This window comes from Passer domesticus, chromosome 5 (genome assembly GCF_036417665.1).
Source record: "Passer domesticus isolate bPasDom1 chromosome 5, bPasDom1.hap1, whole genome shotgun sequence".
Taxonomy (NCBI): Eukaryota; Metazoa; Chordata; class Aves; order Passeriformes; family Passeridae; genus Passer; species Passer domesticus.
The window spans coordinates 43,530,730-43,546,244 of record NC_087478.1 but is presented as its reverse complement, the minus strand read 5'-3'; the positions used below and the strand labels follow the sequence as shown (position 1 = coordinate 43,546,244).

The window sequence follows — 15,515 nt, the reverse complement described above, 5'->3', positions numbered from 1 at the left end:
GGATGCAGGGTGCTTCTTATCCACACTAGAAAAAGAATGCTAAAGGAGAGGATAAAAGCTGTGTTGCTGTATAGCCAAGAGTTTCAATAATTAGACCTGGGAACTACCCTACACAGATGCCATATGCCTCTTCTGTGATAGGACAACCTGTAAAAAAGATTTGTGATTACTTTAAGTTGGGTAACACTCATCACAGCCTTAGCTATCCCTCCTGTTAAAGCAGTGCCACAATCCTCAGCATAATTCCTTTCTACATCTTTCAGGGCAGTAGGTACACCAGTTCATAGGTGCATGGGAAAGTTAAATATACAAAGAAATAATTACAAAACCAGGAAACAAATCTCTGTTCATCCTGTGGTTTGGGGACAGCAGCAGATTAAAGTGGGTTTGAAATAACTCACATTGTCTTTGTGTCCGGTTGGCATCTGATATTGTCAGATTTGCTCTCTACGAAAAAAATACTGTGGTTATACCACAGTTAGAGGTTGTAAGTTTGTCAATGCATCTCAGGTTTGGTTTGCCACACTTCTTCCTGCCAACATAACTTCACTTAAAGGCTTTATGATGTCAAACATGGCAGGTGTCAGCCCACAAACTGCTCTTCTTGGTGACACAGCTTTGTATCTTGGTAGCTTACAGGTATGCCTGAGCTGCACAAACCCACTCTGCAGCCAGCTGACAAACTCAGGAGAGCAAGTGCTGGGCTGGCTGAGAGCACTTGCCAACACTCCCTTCTGCCAGGCCCTTGTGCTGTGCAGGCACACAGTGCTGCCCACATCTAACACCTCCAACACCTTCCAGCAGGGAAGAGGTGATGGGATTCTGGATACCGTGGGTCTTCTAGGCAGTCTGAAGTGAGAGAGGGCTTGCAACACACCTTTGTCCTCGTTTATTTACTGTCCAGTTTGCTACATTCAATGCCAGTATTTGCATCAAGTGATACTTCAGGGCTGGGGATCTTGAGAGATATTCCAAATTGGGATAATTTTATTCTTGGAATTTTTTTTTGGTCTAATTTTGAGGTGGTATTGTAAGACAAAACTCACCAATGAACATACTGAGTCATATCTATATGATTTTACCCTTCTGCTCTGAGCTCCTTTTTTCACAGACTAGCTTGAAAATGAGAACTCACTGTTGACATTACCACAAATATGTTATTAAAAAGAACAAAATAACCCTCTGGTTATTCAGTAGTTCTCTGCTGAAGGGAAGCTTTGGCAAGTATTCTGTGAATTTGTACAACTTTGGATATTAAAACTGACTTCAGAGACTGTCTTAGAAACCACTTAATTTGCTCTGTATTTGGAAATTAACAAAAAGGTCACACTGTTTGAATGGATGTAACACCTAGTACAGAAATCTAACCAAGCATCCCACATGCTCAAGTTGTGACTTACAAAACCCCTGTGGTTTTCTTTTTGGCTTTTTCCTGTTTGTTTTGTAGATCTGGAGGCTGGTTTGAACTGATAAACAATTCACTAATGGCTGCCTATCTCCTTATTTTTTCAGGCATTCTGTGAACTGTGATGGCTTTTCCCACTCAATTAGGAACAAACCCCAGGAGAAACCTACTTTCCACCCCTTGTTCAGAGCACTGCTGTGTATCCCTCTTTCCCGTATGTTGGGGGTTTTTTTCCATCAGATGGTGATAGACCCACAGAACTAACACTGTTGGCCACAAGGAGGGAATGCCTGGAGACAGGCAGGTCTTACCTGTGCAGTGAAGAAAGCTGGAGTCAGGGATCCCGAAGGAAGCGCGGGGCTGTTGAGGGCGATGGAACCGATGTCAGTGCTGGAGAGAATCATAGGAGGGGCAGAGATTTCCAAGCCTTTGGGTTTTTTAGCCTTTGGGGGAAGAGATGGGGATTTGGCCTTGGAGCCTGAGGAGAGGTTCAGAGGCTCAAGGGAATCTGAGTCGTGGCAACTGGAGTCAAGGAAGAAGCTCTTGTGTTCTGTAGGGAGGGGTGAGGTGGGAGACAGAGACGGTGATCTGGAGGAGGATGATGATGGAGATGAAATGCTGGCACTGTTGGGTAGCATTAAGGAAGATATTTTAGCTGATACTGAAGAGTTGAGGAAAGCAGAGGCAGCTGCTGTTTCAGAAGTAGAAGGCAACGACACCACGGGCCTTGTAACTTGTTTGTCTGTTTTGTTTGTCACAAATCTGATAACAGTTCGGACTTCTTCAACTGGTGTGTTTCCTTCTGACTTCTCCAGTTTTTCTGTTTTAATGGTCTTGTAAGGGTCTGGCTGGTTCTGCAGAGAGTTGATAGTGAAAGAGGAGTACAGGCCAGAGTGGATATATTCATTACGGCTTGTGCTTTTCAGTGCTGACAAGCTGTGCTTGTGCTGATCCCTGCCCTCCGAAGGCATCTTACAGTTGCTGTCCTGCAGCAAAAGGCTCTCTCTGCTGATTTCCACAGCATGTGGATCCATTTTTAAAATCTCAGGAAAAGAGACAAACTTGTATACAAATTTTTGTCCGATCACTTTCTTGATGATGTTCTGCAAATACAAAGAAGGTGCTAGAAAGATCAGCGTTTCAGAGGCACCCAGTACTGCACACACAAGGGCGGGGGCACTGCTCCCTCATAAAGCTATGCAGGTCGTTTTGTGGGGCTCCAAATGCTGATCACCCTTGGCTTATTCCAATACCTCTCTCTGCTCAGCCAGGGAGTTCACTCCTGACTCCTCATGGTTTCCAACAAAACCACCATCACTTGGTGACAAAGACCTACTGGTGGCCTGTTTGACTTCTGCTTCCTCTGAAGCAGCTTGGGAATAATTTCTTTCCAGTAAAAGCAATTCTGCTGCCTTGTGGAATCGAGCCATGCCACCACTTGCATTCCACAATAAATGCTAACTCCTTCATTCATGCCTCCTAAAACTGACACCAACACCTGAGGATGAAGTACTCTCAGAATGCCTGCAAGGGACAAAACCACCTCAGCCTCCTGGCCCCAGTTATTTACCCTCTGTTCCTTACCACATTACGAAAGGACTGAGCTAAACTTACAGTGACTTTCTGTCAATGATCATGAACTTATGACCGTGAAAAATGCAACCCCTTGCAGGGGTTGGACATGTACTTGTGTCCTGCAATATCCCCTGCACCATCTCCAGGCTGGCATTAGGCTCAGGATGCTCAGTGGTGCAGGCAGAAGGCTTTCATCAGTCTAAACTGACCGTGGAAATTAATTACTGAAGAAGTCCCAAACCTCTCAAAGGTTTGTAGAACCTTTTTTTTTTTTTTTTTCTTTAAGTGTCCCCTTTATGTAAAGAACTGATTCCTTTTGAGACTTTTTATGAGCATCCTGTTTCTAGTCCTAGTGCTCCTCCTGCAAACCCAGGCTGGCTGCCTGCTCTAACACAATTCCTAGGGATATGTGAACTCCTCCAAAAAGGCATTTCATGGCACAGGCCTGGCTTAGGGACTGGAACATATACCACCCTAAGCCAAGTGCTGTAGAACAAAACAATATATATTCCTGAGATTTCCATGCTAATTTCTCTCTTCTTGAAACCCCTGGTGGAGAGTTTGTTAAGTCGCTCCCTTTAGTCCAGCACATCTGCTGCACCTCCAGCTGGTATTCTGCAGACATCTGCTTTGCTGTACATATGGGAATGTAAATATTTACAAATTTCCTAAAAAATCTAATTGGTTTTTCATTCTACCACAGCTTCTGACACCAATAGTGGAAACATTTGTTAAACTGACTGAAAATGAAACAGAAAATTAAGGAAAAGGAAAAGAGACATCACATTTCTCTGTATATAGAAAACAAGTAGTGCTGGGTGCTTGTACTGCCTGTACTGCACCTTGCTCGGTCACAAAAGCAAGGATCATTTTGTTAAAGAATCTGCACTTGAGTATCAGAACCTCTTCTCTCTCTCAGATGAGCTACTTCACTCTGTAATTCATCTGTCTGAACGCCCTGGCATTTAATTCAGGCACCTTCTTGAACACAAAACTAACCCCACAAAGAACCCTGGGATGCAGCTTTGCATCACAGGTCAGGAGCTGTGGCACAAATAGAGAATGTTGTTCCCCAAGTTGATAACAGGGATCTGTAGCAAAGAGAAGAATTAAATTCAGCAAGTTCAGACTAAAGGCACAAACTGCCCTCTTCATGCTGAATTGTACACACATCTACCCACCTGGCAGATGCTGCAGTGTCTTTTTTTGCCCTCCAGAGGTTCAGGACAAACAGCCCACAGAACCTGAATCTGCATGAGCTTTAATTCCTATGGCTTTGGGCTTGGCCTAGATTTTTCTTCATTGCTAATTAGGTGCAACATTGGATGATTGCACTTTTTCTGCACTCTCGATATTGCATTCTCTTTCCAAATTGCAAAATCTCCAAACTACTCGCATATGAAAAAAAAAAACAAACCCATCCCAACTGCATTTTTGTTTTCTTTCTTTTATATATATATATATTTATATTTTCCTTTAAAATAATGCCTCCCCTCTGCTCCTGGCTACTTTGAATTATTATTAAATCAAGCACTAGCAACTGAGATTGTCCTTGGAAAATGTGACTCCCATCAGAACAAGATTCAATTTATTTAAGGATTGCACTTTTACACTGATGCAGGCTTGAAACGGGGGAACATTGCTATAAAAAGCAACTGAACGGACTGGTGAGTTTATACTTCCTTTGTTATTATTAAATGCAGTTATATTTTAAGAACATTGCAGTGCTGCTCCTCCAACTCTGTCAGCCTGCAGCAAAGGCCCACTTAAAGATGGCTGGAGATGAAAAGATTCAAGTGCAGATCCCTCAAGCACTTTGCAGGCTTCTCTTAAATGTGTAGCCTGAGGAAATCTCCACCAGCATGAAAAAGAAAATAAGGACACAAATTAATCAAGTGCCTCGGAAAGGCACTGACTTTTCCATATTCTTTTGACAAATAATTGAAGGTAAAAAGCAGCATATTTTTACCATCACCTCAGTGATCTGTCAGAATCATTCTGAGCTATGACAGTTCACAGAAGATGGTGACAGGCAGCACAACAAGCAGTTTGAAAGGGCAAAGAATTGTGTCTTCCTGCATCTGCAGGAAGATTAGACCACTTGCTTGGTACCAGGACAGTAATTGTATGTGAACATTTAGCCCTCTTTTATTGTTGTTGCTTGAATTTTCTATGTAAATTCCCTCATGAACAGGCTTGCAATGAGTGCTAGTGGCTGCTGGCCAGGGCTGCAGGGAGCCAGGGCAGGACTAGGTCCATGCAGCTGCTGCAGAGAAGAAATGAGCACCAGGGACAAGAGCAGGGGCTGCAGTCCAACAGCTTAAAAAAAAAATCTTATCAATAGACAGCACTCTCTGGCACTCAGAGAGGGCAGGCAGCAGGGAATGTCCCTCTTCTATTGGCTTCTGGAACACTTTACACTTGCCCCCTCTGCCCCCAGAGTACAAAACAGTGACTACAGCAAACGTGCCCACGCCAGCCTGCCCTGCTGAGAAGTGCTTGGAAAGCTGCAGTGCCTGCTGCCTGCTCCAGCACACCGGCCGTGCTAGGGAGCCCTGGCTCGTTCACACCCCGCACTTCAGGAACTCGCCCTTCCAAAAGCAGCCTCACCCAAGAGCTCTGAATCACCAGCTGCAGGGATGGCTCTCCTCTGCCCCTGTCCTCCACAGAGCAGCTGGCTGAGCTGGATGCCAAAGGCTGGGCGGACTGGTTGTCCCTGCAGCTTCAACTAGACTATACTGGGGAGGGGTTGTGTCAACTGTGCATATGCACCACTGAAATCCATCATGTGTGTCTGTTTTGTTTTTATCAGCTCTGAGTCCTGCTCAGTGTTTGAGCCATTTAGAGCAAACTAGGATGACTGAAGCATTTTAGTGGCTTGGCCCAAACCTGTTTGCTAGCAAGTTTGCTGGCTGCAACAGCCACTGGGGAGACTGATCTAGGAGATAGGATTCACTTCCTAGTCAAACTTCAGACTAATGAGGGATCTCAGGAGCAGGAAGACCATTTTTCAGGAAGTGACCTATAATCAGGATGCCCGAGATGTCAAAATTTATGACAGAGCAGAATGAACTTGTCTGTAGGTACTAAACATCCCTGCTCAGAAAAGAAGAAAGACCAGAGCTGTAGCTGCTGCTCCTAAGTCCCACTTGGATGTGCTGCAAGTTCTCTGGCTCTGAGAGTACTGAGGGGTGTTAACAGGTGTAAGAACACAGGTTATGAATTCCTCCAAGAACTCTATCCAGGCTGCTTCCAGCTACTGGGACACCCAGACAGAGGGCTGCTCACACTCCAGCATCTGAAGTACATATGCTGGCAGGAGGTACCTGTGGCAGGATGGTCTGCTCTGAAAAATGGGAGTGTTCTGCATCAGCATGTGCAGGCAGGCAGATTCTGCTAGCATCACAGGCTATGCAGCAATGCTTTGTACACTGTGTGTGTAGAAGCCAGATTTTGTAATATTTTTGATGCAGGCACAGGTGTTACTACACTCTGCACCTGTACTGACCTTTGGAAGATCAAGGCTCCCATTTATCTGTATTTCAGTCTTTCTTCACTCACATCCAGCTGGAAGATAAAGGCTATTTCTCTGGCTAGCACCTATGACCCGGTTCTCCCCTCTCTCTACCTCAGGTCACTGAACATCCCTTTCCTTTCACATCAAACATGAACAATTTTATGTTTCTTTTTGAGGCAGGTGTTCTTGGGCTTTCTCCTCTACCCATCACCTCTTACCGAGTATCAAATCCTTTACTCCCATCTTTCCATATGAATAGCACTATATAACCATTTATGCCATTTCAGCCAAGCACCTTCTTGACTTCCACAAATCACTCTTGGCTGAAGCTCCTTCCAGTTTTCTATAAAGGTTCTTTCTAATGTCCCGTAAAGTATTTCCTTGTAACACCTCTGACCTGCACCACTACATAATGTATAGTTGGTACTCCAGCACAATCTCACTGCTGTTGTTTCATTGTAGGATTCTTTTTCCCCTGAGATGTCTTAGAGAAGACCTTCCCAAAAGTAAAATAATATTTTTCATTATACTGAAGTATATCCTCATTTATATCCTGAAGTTCAGAAAGCACCCAAGCAAGGGACCCATGCCCAAAACAATTCTTCCATGCTTCCACCCCAGTTCCATGCTTCCACCCACACTTGGACATTAAAAATACAAACTAGTAGCCAGGTTACAGGGTTTGACCTGTTATGGGAGGGAGTGAATGCACTGGCACCTCTGAATCCTGACAGCACCTGAGAAGCCCTGTCCCTGCACTGCAATGAGCACAAAGCAGCCCATATTATTTTAATACTATAAATCATAGTGCCAAGCCATCTAAACAAGTGGGCAGCCATTCACTGAAACTAAAACTGAAACAGACTGAATAGCACTCACTGAGTAAAGCCTCAGGCCATGCACTGTTCAGAGAAGATGCAAAAATATTCTCTGATGCTCATCACGACATTATGTGACTGTGTAATTAAAGATGCAGCATAATTCATGCAAACATTAGGGTTATCCAGGGAACTGTGATTCTTTTATTTCCTAACTCCTGAGGACTTGAATTCAACAACTTCTACATCCCATTAATGTCAGTATCGGCATGTAATTTCCTGTATTCACTCTCCTTCCCTCAAAAAAAACCTCATGGGAAAAATCACTAGCTTCTCTCTTGTGGTGTCATCGTGAAATATTCATAGGGACTTTCAGTAGTCTTGAAATCCCTGGTGACTTCCAAAAGATATGTGCCATTACGGCTACCACAAAAACAAAATAACTGGATAACCTGAGGGGAGAAAAGAAACTTGTTAACCCTGCTTTCATAGGTATTTTACTTCAAGCTGAAGTGCCCTGTATGGGAATAGTGCTGAAGCATTTCCTAGCCTGAAAGCATTACAAGAGATTTCGGACAGGCAAAAGTGTGTGACATGATGAACACAAGCCATAGGTAGATGGCTTTCCTCAGTGCTGTCTGTCATCTGCTGTCATCTGTGCTGCTCTGTTGAGGCAATAGGGGAAATGCATTAAATAAAATAAGGGGGAGGGAGGAAGAATTTGGGGAACAAATGAAACAGGAAATGGAGTCTTCAGATTATCTACAAACGTTTAGAAACTATAATCATGGCAGCAAATTATAATCAAGACATGCCATACTCTACATTTCCTGGGGTGCTTTTATGTGAACTTAACATAAATCTAGCCATCAGCCTCAAACAGCATGTCATGCTTGCTTTCAAAGCCAGGCTAAGAAACTTGTCCTAATTGTGTTATTTTTCTCCAGTACTGGAATTAATTTACTTTTAAGTTCAGATGAATCAGATGATGAATTTTAACAAGCCAGTGTTCCCCCCAAGCAAAAGGCAGAGCTCATAAACCCCCATTTATCCAGCAATCAGGCTTTATTTCTCCATGGTGAATAATTTCAAAGACAGACCATGAAACATTAGTTCAGTGTCAACTGTACGCAGTAAGAGCAGAGGGCAGTCCAAGAAAGGAAGGTCCAGCCCATGTGCCACCATAATTTCTAAAAAATCACTGACCCTTGTCTCAAACTCACATGCTGCCAGATCACTTAGGTTATAGGAAGATAAATTCCTGTCAATAATTCCATAGTGCAAGTGAAGTCTTGTCCAGAGTTCTGCCTCATCTTTCCTGCTGCCACTCCCCCATTTGCAGCTCAGTGTTTGTCACATTTGTTCATTTACCTCAGCACCCCCAGATGCCAACACATCCATCATTGTACACAAGCAGGGAGGGGACAAGGATCTCAGAAGGCTCCTTAAAGCTACCTCAGAGTCTAGACTGGTTTTAGGTTTATCTCACAAATTGGTGAATGGTCTAAAGGAAAAGAGCATTAAAGGCTGAGAGAGGCTCTTCCACCTCCCCAGTCCTTCCCCTTTTGTTCTGCAGGCGGGAAGGAAGAATGTCAAGGAGCCTTTCCTCCCTTTCTTGACTTCTTCCCTCCTGTGCTATGCAGTATAGACTGAACTGAAGGCAGAGGAAGCTTTCAGGACTGAACCCACTGCTGAGCACACCCTGCCACCCCACAAGGATTCACTATCTGCTGTCTTACACCATTCCCTCTCACACTTCAAAACCTGCAGCCACTTGCTCTGTCCCTCTGCGCTCTCCCAATAATCCAGCTTTCTCCACTGTCTGGGAACCTAGACGTCATGAAACACTATATCCACAGAGTGAGAAGCTCCCACAGTTTCATTCTAAAGGAGCTACTCTTTTAATTTAAACAGAAATAGCCATAGGTTTGGGTTGGGGCTCCCCATGTACTGATTGCAGTACATGGGGAAGAAAGAACTTATCCTTCTTTCTATCTAGGAGCTATGACCTCCACTGGACCACAGAACGCCTGAAAAAATGGACAAAATACTTGTGCCACACTTAGATAAAATTGTCAGATAGAAGACCATCTCTACAAACAGCAAGCAGTTGCCTCAGCCAGAACCCTGATGAAGAAACTGTACAGCCACTCTGGCAGATGCTGTTTGAGCAGAGACAAAACAGATGACAAAGGTGTGTGTGTGCTAGGGCAAGGAACTGAAAACAGAACAGGGGTTAAAAAAAAAAAAGGTTAAGGGATAAAAGAAGCAAGAGAGTCTCAGGTAAGGAGCTATTATATTCTATTACTTCAAAGAGATCAGAGAGATCTCAAAGCGTAAGTGCTACAAATATCTTGTTCCTTGTTTTTAAGCAATGTCTGCTCATCACTAACATCATATTTGGGCTCTGCCCGGCTATGCTCTTCATGCACCAGCAGGCACTCTGTTTCCATTGATCCCAGTCAAGTTTATAACCAGAGGGGCTGGAGTCAAATAATGAAGCAAGCTTCCCCATGCTGAGCAGAAGCCTTTTTAGCACTTAGCTAAGAGGATGCATCACACCAACTGCTCAGAACAGGCACTGTACTGTCCTCACCAAATCCTTCCATGCCTTCTCAGTCAGGCCACCTTTGAAACATATTAAGTGGGAAAATATGACTTCTAGTGGACAAAACACTAACATCTCTAAATCTGAAACAAAAAATTTTTTTCAGGAGAAGAAGCCCCTGTGGGTCATGGAAAGTCTGATCATCCAATTGTTCATTTTAATTTGCAGTCACCACGGTTTTTGATCGCTGTGTTAGATTGACTGCATAGCACTGTGCCCTGCAAAAATTAGTGTACTAGAAATAATACATGACAACAGCACTCTAAGGTCAGTCCAGAAACAGTATCTACTTTCCTCTGCCTTGTCCCGGCAGCAAACATGGCCTAATTGTGCTGAACACTAGCATAACTCACTGTATAATCTCATCTCATCCCTTTTCCTGAAAATCAAGAAGAAAACAGGCCACTAAGCACAGCTATGAAGTTCTCCTTTTTAATATACAAAATCTATAACAGTCTTTTTTTTATTAATATTTAATCTTCAATAATATAGGAAAGAGTAAAACCTAATAACTTGGAATTTATATATCTTATTGAAAAATATCCATTTAAGGAGAACTAATTCTGAGAAGATTTACTGTCAATTAGTAAAAACAATATAATATTCATCAAAAAAAGGGCACGGAAACAGGTTGGAAACTCCTTGAATTTACTGGAGTCTAAAATCAAGAAATGTGAAACACAAGATTTGTGTCCTAGAATATTTGTATATTTGTGTTCTACAATCTTTTCCTTCTAGTATCTTGACTGGTTAGAGGAACTTCTAAGTAGCTTCCATGGAGAGGAGAAATCTTAACTGGTAGCATTTCTATTTTCTTAGTCTGCATGAGAATAACAAAATTTACCTTGTCATAATAGTATCTGAGCGCCCGGCTCAGCTTGTCATAATTCATATTAGTTTTGTTTTTTCTGAGTCCCCACAGCTTAGCCACTTCTTCTGCCTTGAGCAGCTTGAATTCGCCATCATTAGACGTCCAGCAAATGAGGTGCTCGTGTTTCTGGTCTAGCAGCAACTGCAAAAGGAACTGCCACAGAGTGATTGCACTCTCCATACCTAGAAGGGACAAAGGAGAGAAATGTTTTTCAAACAAGTGTGAAAAACATTTGGGAGCAGGTGTTCCACCCAACACTCATTTCAGTAATAAGTTCTATACAGGAGTCATCCTACATAATTGAGAAAAGGAAGCTACCACATCATTCACAACCAAACATCCATAAGACCTACAGGTCTTCCACTGCTTTTCCAGTATTCTTCCCACTGCTGTTCTCTGAAGGGTCACATAAAATAGAGGAAGTATTTAGAAAAGCACCACCCACAAAGTTCACATTATACAAGGTCACCACCAGTTCTGGCATCTTCCATTCATTACAAAGGAACACATAAGGCAGGGAGAAAAGGACTTAATTTGACTATCCACTGAAATTATACCAAAAACCTGCTGTTTACTGTCAGGAGGAGTTTACTGGACTTGTTCAGATACGTCACTGTGAAAAAGGGGAGGACAAGGGAAGACCAGAGCAATTGCCTTTGATTACAGGACCAGAAGCTACATCCCTCCCACCACCAGATAGTCTTTGCCTATTTTGTTTTTTCCCAGGGCCTCAAATTAATCTTACTTCTGTTTGCCAATTCAAATAGCTCAAAAGACATTCTTTATTTTTTAGAAAAGCTGGAAGTTCAGTACACTTAAGCACAGTAAAGTAAGATGTTTACCCAGAACCTCTCTTTAAGAGGGATCTTTTCTTTCATTATCATACGCATTACTGAGAATTAGAATATTTTTAACAGTGCCTGAGTCTCACATCTGAGGTTGGTTGGATTTTTTTTTTCTCTGCTAAAGGTTTTTTGAGTATTATTCTCCTCTGCTAATTAACTGCCTGTGCTACTGAGCCCTCCCTAAAAGAAACTTTTTGCTCAGGTACTGCAATAAAAGGATAAACAGAAGTCTGGCTGTATTCCAACTCAGTACAGGTATACACACAACTTAAAAACTGGGAGCATTACAGCTGCTAACAACTTGTCATTTTAATGAAGATGCAGCTAAAGTTGACCTTTTAAACTACAGAATCATTAGATGAGATTTTCACTCACTTTCAAAAATGTTCCCAGCCTTAGCATGTTAACACTGGATCAAATAATCTTTTTGGCCTCTTCTGATTCTTAACTTGGATGTGTTGTGTCACAGAGATTTATTGCTAATATTGATTAATTTACTGTGGTGCTAATGGGGCTAATTATTACCTGACTTGCCTCTGTGCATGAAACAATAGGTATCTTTGTCTTTATCTAGACAAGCTCACGATTTTTAGCGCCCTCGTTCATTTTGTTTCCCAATACATTGTTTGTGCCCTAGCAGGTGACACGGACAGGATGCCAGGCTTGCTGCCTGCCGCTTCCCTGGATGCGCGTACCACAAGAGGGCACAAGACTTCCAGCTATCCCCGGCAGGGAACGGGACAGAGGGACGCTGCGGGAACAGCTGCCTCTTCAGGGCTGCCCCAGCAGGAAGGAAATCACCCTGCGTAAGGTTCACGAGTATAAAGAACAACAAATTGCATAAGCTGCACTAGTGTAAAGCAAGTTAATCATACTGGAGAACGCCGTCAATAGTTGTGTGGGAAACACGGATTGGAGCTATGTTTTAGTCCAAGTAATTTTTAAGTAAGCTGGCCAAACAAGGGTTGGCAGAATCAATGATGATTTTATTATCTCTTCAAAATCCTCATTTCTCTAATTAACTGAGAGTCCCGTCTGAATGACAAAGACAAAACCACTGATGCCCAGCTGAGTGACACCGTAACTACACAGCACTTTCAAAGTCATTTGAGGCTCCTAGGACTGTTAGGGATGCTGGAAACAGAACAGCCTACCTATATGGAAGGTCTGGCACTTTCAAACGTTTGCATTTGCTTCACTGCAATTTTATACAAATGCTTTTCCCCAGAAAATAAGGCAAGAAAAAAATTTCATAGCTAGGATTAAGTATACCTAACAGTTATTCACTTTACAGCCTGTAAAAGTTCCTTTAAACTACACACTCTTTGCAGACATTAGCACCTTTAACAGATTATTTATCTATAACTTCATAAAGTGTCCCTATTAATCTGGTATCATAAATACACAGATACACATCATATATGTATATACTTTCTAATACCTGTAAGTTTTGCAATTTACTTTGCTAAAAAGTAAAATGCAAAAATGCATTTATATACAATCATATTCCTCTTAAATAATTCTATTTTCTCTACATCACATATTTTGCAGCCATACCCTGCATAATTTCAACTTGCATCATGCAACTCTTCCTAACAAGAAATCACAAACAGAACTTTTGTTGCTCTGGAAAATTTCAAGTACCATATAAATATCTTTCTTCAAAAGTGTACTAAAACGTGTCCCATGCTACAAAGACCTGTCAGCGGAACTTCAGCTGAGGAAAGTAAAGAGGGTTGAGAATTATAGAAGAAGCAATACAAAGTTCACCACCATATCATCACCCAAACAGTCTAATACCCCAGAGACACAATTCTCTCACCCAGATCTTAAACTACAAGTTCAGCACTCATGGCTCTGAAGAGAGGTAGGTGGAACTCAACACCAAGCAAAGAACATTTTGCTGCAGCCTGCTCCATCCCCATTCACCTCTGCCCATGAAAACTCACAGAGTAATCTACAGCTAACTTTGTACTACACTTTCCATTATGAACCTGTTTTCCGATGTGTATCATGTGTAAAAGGTAAACAGTTTTGGATTCCATTTTATCTACTGAGTGTGGCACTCAAGGTGACTCAGCCACAGGCATAATGTAAAATGTATGAACAGCACAAGCCTGGGCAAGAGAATCCTACAGGAACACTCCACAAACCACAGGTCCCGGCGAGCAAGGAGGGGTGACTCCCATCGGGTTATTACACAAAAGGTTACTGCCACATTTTTGGAAGTGGCTCAGTTATTCCAGCTGAGATCCATGGATAATCTCTGGGGGTCACTTCAGGTGCTGGACCCAGGCCAGATGGCTGTGGTGGGATTACATTTAGGCAGCTCCTCACAACCTATCTTGCCTGACCACAAACTCTCCCAAGCCTGTGGCTCTGAACAGGCTTTATAAAGGACCTCAGACTTCAGCATCAATGTGCTCAGTTGGTACATGCATAAATCTTCTACTGGTATGACCCGTCTGCCCCTACAGAAATGAGATTAAAACAGCTCAATGCTGCATTGTGCCTCATCCCTCCATCTGCTACTGAGTTCCTGTATAAAGCTTCCCATACTGCTCATACAGCAACTCTATGTATGATTCCTACATGAGGCAAATCATGCCAATTACATTTTCAGCTGATCATTAATTGTATGGTCCTACTCTTCTAACCACCAAACCTGAGGTGTGCAGGTCTGAGTTGCACTGAATATTCACAGCTGTAACTACCTATAAAAGAAGCCTTGGTCTAAGTATATATGGTGAAGTAAAATCTCAGATTTCTTGAATTTGGTAAACTGGTGTTAATCTCATTTCCATTCTGTAAAATGTGATTTGCAGGGAAACAGTTGTAGGAGAATCCTCTGGCTGGACTCCTGTCTGAGAAGGAGTTTGGAAAGCAAAGGGGTCCCTTCTGCACCCCATGACTCAGAGGGAAGGCTTCTCTAATAAACTTTGTCTGAAGCTCCCTTTCTGCCCATGGCAAATTCCCATTCTGCCCACAACAATAGAAAAATCTAAGATTCTGCAGTGACAGGATTTTTTAACTGATACAAAATATGTAATTTCCAAACAGGCCAACAGAAGTATTAACCTGCCTTTCTCAATGGGAACTGTTTTGAATTCCACAAGATACTAACTGTTCCCTTGGGAGGACAGAATGGCCACACAGGGCTTAACTTGTGCCTCATTTGAGTGGTTAAGCAAGAGAATCACTACAGATGTATTGGATTTATTAGAAGACATGTAATTCAACCAAAAACCTGGTACCTGTATTAAAAGTCATAATAAATTATGACTGTGAGGAGTTGGAGATCTTCAGAAAACATATTTCATTTATGTATTTTCTAACTCTTTTGAATTTTTACTGACTCAAAGGGAATTCAGTGTCTTGCCTTACTTTGACAGAAAGGGTTGTTAGGATGTGGTCACTTCCTACAGTGACCACATTTCATTCAACTCTTTATTAATATTAAATAGTAATAATAAATATTCCTCTTACTTCTGTGCTCAGTGCAAGATTTGAATGCAGAGCAATAAATAATACATGGAACCACATACTGAATTACATGGATTAGCAGGAAAAATAGTTTTATAAAACCCCTTATTTAGATAGGCACATGTATCAATGGTACAGCATGAGAAACACAACCTATGTTAGAAACATATATCCTGTATCATGGAAAGCCTAATCAAAATTCATACAGACAAAAGAGTCGATTTTTTAATCCATTAACTCTGACATATCTGATTTTGCCATCTTACCATTTTTTAAATATTTATACAATGCATTTGACAGTCAAAGATGCTTTCTAAGCCATGAAACAAAATTTGCTAGTTTGACCTGACCTAGATAGCCTAGCAATTTGACTTTGTGATCACTTCCACTACT

The 15,515-nt window shown here is 42.1% G+C and overlaps 1 protein-coding gene across 1 annotated transcript in view; it reads right to left on the bottom strand.

The window, feature by feature from the left end:
- ELK3 (ETS transcription factor ELK3) overlaps positions 1 to 15,515 on the bottom strand; it is a 36,935-nt gene that overhangs the window by 8,738 nt on the left and 12,682 nt on the right. The window contains exons 2-3 of the mRNA XM_064419778.1: positions 10,768 to 10,976; positions 1,717 to 2,508 (exon numbers count right to left, since the gene is read on the bottom strand). Of these exons, the coding sequence (XP_064275848.1) occupies positions 1,717 to 2,508; positions 10,768 to 10,974 (999 nt within the window). The 5' untranslated portion in view covers positions 10,975 to 10,976. The remainder of the gene's footprint in view (positions 1 to 1,716; positions 2,509 to 10,767; positions 10,977 to 15,515) is intronic.